Source organism: Antechinus flavipes, chromosome 2 (genome assembly GCF_016432865.1).
Source record: "Antechinus flavipes isolate AdamAnt ecotype Samford, QLD, Australia chromosome 2, AdamAnt_v2, whole genome shotgun sequence".
Lineage (NCBI taxonomy): Eukaryota > Metazoa > Chordata > Mammalia > Dasyuromorphia > Dasyuridae > Antechinus > Antechinus flavipes.
Window position 1 is genome coordinate 663,673,139 of NC_067399.1, and position 11,375 is coordinate 663,684,513.

The window sequence follows — 11,375 nt, forward strand, 5'->3', positions numbered from 1 at the left end:
ATGCCAGTTTCAGAACCAGCTAGCCTTCACTGCTGGACCTTCTGTCTGGCATGAAATCAAGGACCTTATCAGCTCTTTTGCTAGAGAAAAAGCCTGGCACATAGTAAATGCCACATAAATTATTGTTATTATATTATTTCTATTTTATAGATAAGGAAGCTAAGTAGGACAAACTTGAGGGATGCGCATAGAGTCAGACGGTAATAAGTATCTGAGGTTGGACTTGAACTCAAGTCTTTTCTGATTTCAAGATCAGCACCCTAGCCATGGCGCCACTTGGCCGCCTAAGCCAATATACAACTGTAATGTGTTTTAATGTATCTCTACTTTTAAGAATACGTTGGAGAGGGAGAATGTTCTGCCCTGGATAGAATCCTGGGCATCTGGAACTCTGGGGGAACTGCCAATTTTGCCAATGACCCATAAAGTGGCTTTCCATAAGGCATCTAATGAATTGTTATCTTAGTTTCTCCATTTGTAATATGCAGATAACACTTATCTCCTACTCAGGAATGTTGTTTTGAGTTACTGAGTTACAAAGTACTTGGTTAAGTTCTTGCTAAAATGAGTTCTTAAGTAAATCCTTTTTTTAAAAAAAGGAAGGACTGGGGGGAAGGGGGAAAATTGTGGTCCCAATTTAGTGATTTCTAAACTGGTGGGGGAGAGGAGGTAATACATAGAATAAAGACCTGCCCTTCTTTCAGAATAACTCTGGCTTTGTTTACCCTTGTTGTCTTCAAGCTTATTTCCAGGCCATCTGTGACTTAGCCACATTGTATATTTAGACAAAGCACAAAGCAGAAATATTGATGTGCTCAGCAATGAAGGGCAGAGATTTGTGTTCCTCATAAGTAGCCATAGGCAGGCACAGGCAGCAGCCCAGAATATCTGATGCAGAAAAATAAAGAACTCATATTTCTATGGGCTTTTAAAGTTTGGGAAGCATGCTTCTCACAAGAATATAATCAGCTGATAATCATGAGAATCTACAATTCTAGAGGATTTTGTTTGCCAAAACATTTTACATCTATCTATTATTATTATTATCATTAATCCTAACAACAGCTTTCAGAGGTAGCTGCTAATATTCTCATTTTACAGATGAGGAAACTGAGGCGGAAACTGACTTACCCAACATTACATAGGTAATGTGTGTTGGAGATAGCATTTTAATTTAGATCACCATTACTATTACTACCACCACTGCCATCACCTCTGCTATATATGTATGCATGCATGCATGTATATTATTATGTAAGTGTGTGCTCTGTATAATTACATACATGTAATTATATAACATAGCATGACATAATATAAAATATAAAACACAGTAAATGCTTAAGAAGTGCTGATGTCAGATTAGAAAAAGCACTTGGCTGAGATCGCCCAACAGTGGCTAACAAATAATTTAAAAATGATGCTTCAAAGCAAATTCTGTAGTGGCAAAGTGGCTGGGCCCATAGAAGATCAGAGCAGTGCACTGGATAGAATAATAGTCCTGGAGTTATCTTCCTGAGTTCAAATCTTGCCCAGACATTTACTATCTGTGAATGGTTCTGGGCAGCCCCCTTAAACTTGTATATTTTAGTTTCCTCATGTTTAAAATGTGCTGGAGAAGGAAAAATGCTTTGCCAAGCACGCCAGGAAACCCGTAAATAGGGCCACAAAGAGGAAGACACAACAAATGCCTGAACAACAACAACAACAATGAGAACCAAGGCAACGTGGTCCAATTATATGCCAAACCAACAATTAATAATTAATCAAATTAATTAACCAACACAATCCAATTATATGCCAATAAAAACAATAATCATTGAAATGAATGAATATTTACAAAAAACATGAACTGCCTACATTAACAGAAGAATAAATAAATAAATAATTAAATGACCCCTTCTTAGGAAAAAAAAATGAACAATCCATAATTGAATTCTCTTCTTCCCCCACCATCACTACCCAAATCCCCAAGACCATATGGATTCACAAGTGAATTCCACCAGCCATTTAAGGAACAATTAGTTCCAATGTCATTTAAACTATCTGAAAAACTGTAAAGAAGTCTTACTAAATTACTTTAATGACACAGATATGGTTTTTGATATCTAACCCAGGGAAAACAAAAACAGAGAAAGAAAACCAGAGACCAATTGCCTTAATTTCTTTATTGATGCAAAAATTTTAAATAAAATACCACCAAGGGGATTATAGTAATGTATTACAAAGATCATCTACAATGACTGGGTGGGATATTTACCAGGAATGGATAGCTGGTTCAATATGAGACGAATTATCAGCATAAACAACTATATTGATAACAAAAACAATGAAAAATATTTTATTATAATGGTAGATGCAGAAAAAAGAAACTTTGAGAAAATATAATACCAACTTCTGTTTAAAAATACTAGAAAGTATAGGAATCAGTGGAGCCTTTCCTCACATGATAAGTAGTAAAATCAAGAGTAAATATTATCTGGAATGGGTATAAACTTGAAGCCTTCCCAACAAGATCAGGAGTGAAGCAAGAATTATCACTATTGCTTAATATCGTCCTGGAAATGCTAGCTTTAACAATAAGAGAAGAAAAATAAACTGAAGGATAAATTACCATTCTTTGCAGATGATATCATAGTATACTTAGAAACTCCTAGAGAATCAGTTAAAAAAAAACTAACTGAAATAATGAACTTCAGCAAAGTTGCAGGAAATAAATCATTTAAATCATTGGCATTTCTATATAGTACTAACAAAATCCAGCAGCAAGAGATAGAAAGAAAAATTTCATTTAAAGGACTTGTAAACAATATAAAATGCTTAACTGCCAAGACCAACTCAGGGATTATATGGACACAATTATAAAACATTTTTCACAGAAATAAAGACAGATCTAAATAGTTGGAGAAATATTATAAATTGCTCATGGGTGGTCCAAACCAATGTAATCAAAATAACGATTCTACCTAATTAATTGATTTTTTTCAGTACTATTCCATTCAAACTTCCAAATATTATTTTATAGAGCCAGAAAAAAAATTTGTTTGGAAGAACAAAGGTTCAAGAATATCATGAAAAGCAATGGAAAAAATATGAAGGAAGGTAGCCTAGTAGTTCCAGATACTAGAATGTAATACAAAGTGATAATCATCAAAATGATCCAGTATTAGCTAAGAAATGGGTGAATCAGTGGAATAGACTAAGTACACAATACATAGTAGTAAATGGCTATAGTAATTTAGTATATGATAGACCCAAAGTTCCAAACTTTTAAGGTTAAAAACTTAGCCTTTGACAAAAATTGTTGGGGAAAGTAAAAAGCAATTAGGAAGAAACTAGGCTTAGACCAGCATGTCAGATTGTGTAAAATGAGAATGTTGACATGGATAAATGATTTAGCCACAAAGAGTGATATAAGTAAATTAAGGAAGCGTGAGAAAATGTACCTGTCAGATATATGAATAAGGTAAAATTTTTTGACCAAATAAGAGAAAGAGAGAATTACTGGAAGCAAAATAAATTATTTTGATGACATGAAATGAAAATGGTTTTGCACAAACAAAACTAACAGACAAAATTAGAAGAAAAAAAGCTATGGGAGGGATGTTTTATACTGAGTTTCTCTGATAAAGCCCTAGTTTCTCAAATATATTGAAAACTGAGCTAATTTCATAAAAATAAGAGTCATTCCCCAGTTGATAAATGATAAAAGATATGAACAGTTTTCAGAAGGAATCAAAATTACTTATACTCACATGAAAAAATGTTCTAAATCACTCTGGATTAGAGAAATGAAAATTTAAGCAGTTCTGAGATATCACCTTACACCTCTCAAGTTGACTAACATGATAGAAAGAAAATGACAAATGCAGGATGGAAAGTGGAGTTGAGAACTTATTCAACTATTCTGGAGAGCAATTAAGAACTATCCCAAAAGAGGTATAAAACTGCCTATGCCCTTTGACTAAACATACTAGATCTATATCCCAAAGATATCAAGGAAAAAGAGAAAGGATACATTTGGACAAAAATATTTATAGCAACCCTTTTTGTGGTAATAAGGGATTGGAAATCCAGGGCTTGCCCCTCAAATAGGGAATAGCTGAACAAGTTGTGGTATGATTGTGATGAAATACTATTGTGTTGTAAGACATGATGAACAGGATGCTTTCAGAAAATCTTGGGAAGACTTAAGTGGACTCATGCAAAGTGAAGTGAGCAGAACCTGGATAACATTGTACACAGTAACAATAATATCGTGATGATGATCGATCATGAAAGACTTGGCTGTTCTCATTAATACACTGACCTAAGACAGTTTCAATGGATTCATGTTGAAAAATGCTATCCACTTCAAAAGAGAATGGAAGAACCCAGGATGCAAACTGAAGCATACTTTTAAAATTTTTGCCTTACTTTAATTAAATTTTAATTTTTGTGCGTATCTTTTGCAATATGGCTAATATGGGAATGTTTTGCACGATTTCATATGTATCATCAATATAAAATTGCTTGCCCTCTCCAGGAGAGGAGGGTTGATGAGCAGGAGGGAAGAACTTAAAATATATATATATATATATATATAATTTTTTTAAAAAAAAACTTTTCACATATAATTGGGAAATGTTTAAGAGAATAAATTAAAAAATCAAAATAAATTAATAAAACATGCCTGGTGACTTTCTCCTCAAGCCCTGATAATGAGAACAAATAACGTAATTCACTTTTACAGATATCAATGGGTTTAGAAGAAGCCTTAGAGACTATTTTTTGACTTATGAAGAAACTGAAGCTCAAACAAGAACTTGAACTTATGTCCTCTGAATCTGTACTCTTCATTATCCAATGACTGTCCTGGGTCAATGTCCCCAGCAGGGGGATTACCTCCAGAGAGGCAAAGTCACTCACCTGAGATTACCCAGGTTTTAAGAGTCACAGGTGCATCAGGATCCCAGACTGACTCCCAAACCTGTACTATTCCCATGGGCCATGTGACAGTGGGCAAGCTAGCTCCCTCTTAGAGCCTCAGCTTTGGAAAGGGGATAATATGCTTTGTGCTGCCCAGGCTGCCCCAGGAGGGTAGCCTTCATAAGCTGCTATATGAGCATTATTATAATTATTATTTTGACTCCAGTCTTCCTGTCTCTCAAGTTTTCTTGCAGGCTAGAAAGTGAAAACTAGTTCCAATCAGTGACGAGTCACATTAGGTGTTGGGGTCTCAGTTTCTTCTTAGTGAGGGACCTCGCCTTGATCTCTGAGGGTAGTTCTCGTTTTCAGCTTGATCCCTCATATTTTATTTGTAGAAGATGTTATATTTTATTAAAATGACAAAATACCTCAAAGAACTTGCGAACTGCATAGATTTGGGATCAGAACTTGCGAACTGCATGGATTTGGGGTCAGAGCCTATGGGTTCAAATCTTATCTCTGATATGTATTGTGATTTTTGGATAAGTCATAGAAATAGATTTCAGGCTGGAAGGGACCACAGGCATCACACAGTCCATCTTAACCCTCATTTTGCAGAGAGAGAACTAAGACTTGGCTGGCAAGTGTCAGAGCAGGGATTTGAACCTGGCTTTCTAGGCACAGCAGTCTGCCCAGATTCAGCTATTGGACAGGTCCCTCCTGCTCTAAACCTGAGGGGGGTTGCGAGTTTCTCGTTCCTCCCGCTCATCTGGAAACCTAAGCCCTCCCCTTCCCCCGGCCCTGTCCCCTCGTTTCCCCAGCTGCGGGTCCAGAGACTTGGGAGCCATGGCCCACCAGGGGTTCCGTGGGAGTGAGACTCAGTAGAGATCGAAGTGAGGGAAGAAGGAAGTCCATACCTGCGGCCGAGATGAGGAGGTACTGGCGGTGCTCATCTTTGCAGGAGAAGCGTCTTTCTGTTGCTATGGGAACTGCGCCGGAGGGGGCGGAGCTGGGGCGGGCCCGGAGTGGGCTCACTTCAGCTGTTGAGGGGTGGGGGTTGGCGAACCCAGGAAGTTGGAGGGAGGCTTTCAGGTCAGCTGGGAGACCGAGAGGCCGTTACAATCACTTCCCTTCAGTCGTGGACCCCTCTGATCTCTTCTGTAAAATAAAGGGGACGAGAGATATGGCCTGGGGCGTGGGGGGCACCTTCCAGAGACATTCTGGGAGGCTCAGAGCAGGCGCCTGCCCTTCTAGAGCCCTCTCCCCCTCACTGTCTCTGCATCCCTTCCCTTCCATCTTCCCCCGAGTCTCGTCTACACCTTACACAGATAAACGCCTCCGGCTCCGATGTTTCCTACCCCTGGGGAGAGGCTGCCCATCACCAGCCTCCGGATAACGGGCTCACTTGGCAGTCTGGGTAACCCTGGTCCCCCGTCACCCTCTTCTTCCATTCTTCCTTCTGTCCCACCCATTGAGCTCCCTGTAAATTTTCACGGGGGGAGCCCGGAGGAAGTCGAATTACTCTATTAAGCCCTGACCAAAGCTAAGGGGGATGAAGGGAGGCCTGAAAGGGGGAGGGGAGGAACCCGAGACGAGAGGCACTTCCCAGCATTTGCCACATTTGTGAGCTTGTTTTGGAAAAGAGGTTTTGGGGGTGCACGAGGCAGCCTTTGTCCGGGGAGGCCGGAGGCCCCGCCTGATCTGGCGGAAAGGAAGCTCATTTTCATCTGCCATACATTTGGTAAGCAGGTGTCTGTCAACGGAGAAGAAAAATCTGCTCAATGGAAGGGCTTTCGTCACCTGGGAGGTCAGCGGAGAGTCGCTCTCCTGTTGAATCCATTTGGAAGATATATGCCTTTCCCAGACACACGCACAGTTCCTGTGCTGAATTTGTTTTTCAAAACGCTTCCAGTTCCTACAGAGCATAGGTAACACATAATTCCTCCATTTTCAAACCACAAATGTTTATTGAGATTTGTGCAAAAAAAAAAAAAAAGTATAAATCCGGGTAAAGGCTTATTACCCCTTGATTGCCCTCCAGCCCAGCCAAATAGACCTGCTTGCTGCTCCTCATACAGTTAATATCTATCTCTTGTCTCTGGGCCTTTTCGCAGCCTGTGACCATACCTGACCTGCCCTCTTTTTCACCCCATCTCCAATTTTTCTCTCCCTCCCTTCTCCCTACTCCCCTCCCCTAGTCAGCAAGTAATCCAATGTATATTAAACATGTGCAATTCTTCCATACATATATCCACAATTATCATGCTGAGCAAGAAAAATCAGATCAAAAAGAAAAAAAAAAGAGAAATTAAAAAAGCAAGCAAACCACAGCAACAAAAGTTGAAAAAATATATTGTGGTCCACGCTCAGTCCTCACAGGCCTCTCTCTGGGTACAGACGGCTCTCTCCATCACAAAACCATTGGAACTAGCCTGAATCACCTCACTGTTGAAAAGAGCCCCGTCCATCAGAAATGATCATGGTATAATCTTGCTGCTTCTGTCTCACCCCTCTCTCTGAGACTCAAGGCCCAGCTTGGACATTACCTCCTATATGAAGCCTTTCCTGATTCCCCCATCTATTGAGACTTACTGCTTCCCACCCCCATATTACTTCCTTTTTTCCTTGTATTTATTTTGTCTAGCTTTAAATCCACACATTTCATTTTGTGTTTGTTTTTGCATCGCTAGCAGCCAGCTCAGGACCAGACACATAATAGATGCTGAATAAATGCTCATCGTTTTGTAGACTAGGGAGCTAGGATTAACCTTTGAACTCATTTAATATGATATTGAAGCTCTTTATGTTACAGATGAGGAAATAAGACTCAGCCTTGTGAAGTCCTCCCCCAGGAGCACACAAAGAGTAGGACCCAGTGCTAGCACTTAAACTTCGAATCATAGATTTAGAATTGAAAGGGTCCTCAGAAGTCATTCTTCATTTTACAGAGGGAGAAACTGAGACCCAGACAGAAGTGACTTGTTCAAGGGCCTATAAGGCAAAATTTCTCAAAGTGTGGGTCATAACTCCATATGGAGTCATATCACTGAATGTGAGGGTTACAAAATTATGATTTATTATCAGTAAATGTTTGATCTGTATACTTATTTTATATACCTGTATACCTGGGATTGCATGAAAATTAACCGGGCAAAAAGGAGCCACAAGTGAAAAAGTTTAAGAAGCCCTGCTCTAAGGTATAGAATAGAGCTAGGATTTAATGCCACATCTTTTGGCTTCAAATTCAGTGGTTTTTTTATGGCCACGCCTCTTCCTATCCTATATCCCGTTGCCTTTCACTGTTGGAATCTGGAGTAATTACCCAGGATAATCCCATGGGACTGCTGTGATCATTGAATTCTGTTCTTGGAAAATAAATATTTTAAAAATGAAGGTTGGTGAAATTGAACCAGCTTCAATACTGTACCTTTAACAAGGTTCAGAAAATAACACATTGGAGTCAGATCTTGACAAGGGCTGGATAATTTTATGATGAATGTTTATGAACTGGCAAACAATATAAAGGCAATGAAACCTCAGCCTTGACCACTTGAGAAATTATTTCTCTCTGCTTTTCAGAACCCTTGAAACAGATATTCAATGCAAGTCTGTTGGGCAGCATGATGGAGGGAGCCATGGCGGTAGCTTAGGAGCCTTGTGTTGGATTCTTGGCTCTACCTGTCTAAACTTTTATGATCTCTGGCAAGTCATCCTTTCTGTGGGTTTTAATTTTTTTTTGTCTTTAAAATATTGGGGTGGGTCAGGTTCAATGATCCCCAAGATTCCTTCCAGCTTCATATCTATGATCCTGTGTTTGAGACAAAAAATAATAGATTGAATGTATCACAAAGAAAGAGAATGGTATTGCTGTCTCAAGAGGTCAATAGAATTGCTTACAATCACATATTCATTGTCTCAGTCATGTCCAAATCTTTAACCCTATTTGGGGTTGAAGTAGTTTGCCATTTTCTTCTGCAGCTCATTTAACAAATAAGGAAACTGAGGACAACAGGGCTAAGTAACTTGTCCAGGCTTACAGAGCTGGTAAGTGTCTGAGGCCAAGTTTGAAATCAGGTTTTCCTGACTCTAGGTCTGGTGCTCTATCCATTGCTCTACTTGACTCTTCTTCACTGTCACATATGTAAAAATAAGAGTTAAGATTCAGAACCCCATTTATGGGCTCATAGAATTGGAGCGGAAGGATTTTGGAGATCATGGAGTCCAACTCTCTTATTTTGTAGATAAAGGATCACATGATTCACCCAGGACAGCACAACACATGTAGAAAATGTCAGAGACAGAATTCTGACCCATTTTTTTTGACTCCAGGTGGAGTGTTCTACTTTTTCTACTATATTCCACTGCTCCTCAATCATGGAGGTCTCTGGTATAAATCCTTTCATTTCACAGGTATCCTCTTTTTATGGACTGCATTAGAATGGGCCTTAAGCCTGTTGGAAAAGCTACAAGACGAGCTTCCTTCACTGAGTCGATTTTCTGCAATATTTTTTCACATTCTCCCACAAATCCTTTATGGAGTATCCCTGTCCTTACAAATGCTGGAGGCGGCCTTCTTATAGGCCTTTTAGATTTTGTGAAGACTGGTAGAGTGCTTGGACTGTCTACCCAACAACAACAACAACAAAAAGTTTGCATAATACGGTCAAATATAATCTGCATTTAAAACGCTGTCTCCATCACTTTCTTAAGTGTATAAATAAACAATAAATCAAGCCCTAATCTAAACTGGTTGCATACAGCAAAGATAAATACACCACAAAGTTAACAATCGGCTCTCATAAGTCATCAAGAATTAACTCCAGCATTTCCCTCTTGTCCACTTTCTTTTCCTGGTTCTACATTTCTTCAATAATCTATATCCCTCACACCCCTTCTTGAATGTAAGTCATCTTCAGAAATACATCATCTCTTTTTTATTGATTTTTAGGTTATCCAAAATGTAGATTCCTTAGGCATTTGACCCAGAAAATATGTGTACCTTTATTATTATTATTATAGCTTTTTTTTTTTTTTGACAACATATATGTGGGTAATTTTTCAACATTGACCCTTGTACTCATTTCTGTTCCAACTTTCCCCTTCCTTTCCTCCACCCCCTCCCCTAGATGGCAGACAGTCTCATACATGTTAAATATGTTAAAGTATATCTTAAATACAATATATATAATATATATGTATATATATATGTGTATATATATATATGTACATATATATATATATACACATATATATATGTTGGAATCCTTACAAACTGCTAACTAATTAGAGTTGATCTAATCTTACAAGAAGATTTTGGCCAGAACCTGAAACAAGGTACTAAGTAGAACTAATTAGTACAATGCTTGTGTTTACACCTTTGTGTTCACACCTCCCTTAAAGCTCTTTGGGCCAGAGAGCACTATGGGAGAAAACCCATAATCCCATTCTCTCAGAAGATTCACATATAAGGCCAATGAAGAGAGAGCTATGGCAGAATATATTTTCCACTTGGCTGGCTGGTCGCAGAGGAGAGTTCAGCTGGACTGGAGAGGAGCGACTCTGGTGCAGAGGGCACTTTGACAGATTTCAGCGGAATTACGCCAGAAGCCCTGTCTCCCAGGCAAGGCAGAATATTTTCCACTTGGCTGGCTGGTGGCAGAAGAAGAGTTTTCAGAGGAAGAAGCTACGAGTCGAGAGTTCAGTGGACAACCAGATTCATCTTCATCTCACACCACTGTGGTTGGTGGCTGGGCTCCTGCACGCCCCCCACTGAGACCAAGCTGGTCTGAAAGACTCACCAGAAAGCTAGCCGAGCCCCAAGAGAAGGAGACAAGAGATTCATTCCATCTCTGTGCTGGTTGGAGGCTGAAGAAAGCAGAGGCAGAGGCTGAAGGAGAGAACCTTTGGATTTGGAGATATTCGGAGGGCTCTAAGCTAAACCGGCTGTGTTTCGAGAAAAACAAGAACTCCAACATTTGAACTCACCACATTTTGGTGCCTGACCAGGGACAGACAAAATCCTGATTCCAGGGAAGGCACCCAGAGAGAACTTTTATAATATTTTAAAGAAGAACAAGAACCCAACATATATATATATATTCTTTCTTAAAAAAAAAAAAAAAGGAGTATAACATACTCTTGATACTGGAGCCCTTCTCTGTAAGGTGGTTTAGAAGGTGAGCTCATCAGTGAGTTTCAGAAGTGCCAGAGTAGAGAGAGTCTTTGAGAGACAGACTTCCAAAGGAGGGAAATTTGCAAATCATAGAAAGGAGCTTTTCCCTTTGTAATTTGATGAGATGTTAAATAGGCTCCCTTTAGATCTCTAACCTCTGTAGTAGCAGTTTACCTCAAGGCACATTGTTAGTGCTTAATAAATGCTTGCTGATTGATTCTCTTCAGCATTTATAATCTAATACTTTGATGGATCTATGAGATAGTGTTCAAGTAGGTACTTTTTCAACAGTAGAGAT

At 39.2% G+C, this 11,375-nt stretch overlaps 1 protein-coding gene across 1 annotated transcript in view; it reads right to left on the reverse strand.

The window, feature by feature from the left end:
* Positions 1 to 6,182, reverse strand: part of CABCOCO1 (ciliary associated calcium binding coiled-coil 1) — a 159,193-nt gene extending 153,011 nt beyond the window's left edge. Inside the window, exon 1 of the mRNA XM_051982611.1 lies at positions 5,823 to 6,182. Within this exon, the coding sequence (XP_051838571.1) occupies positions 5,823 to 5,858 (36 nt within the window). The 5' untranslated portion in view covers positions 5,859 to 6,182. The remainder of the gene's footprint in view (positions 1 to 5,822) is intronic.
* Between the last annotated feature and the right edge of the window lie 5,193 nt (positions 6,183 to 11,375).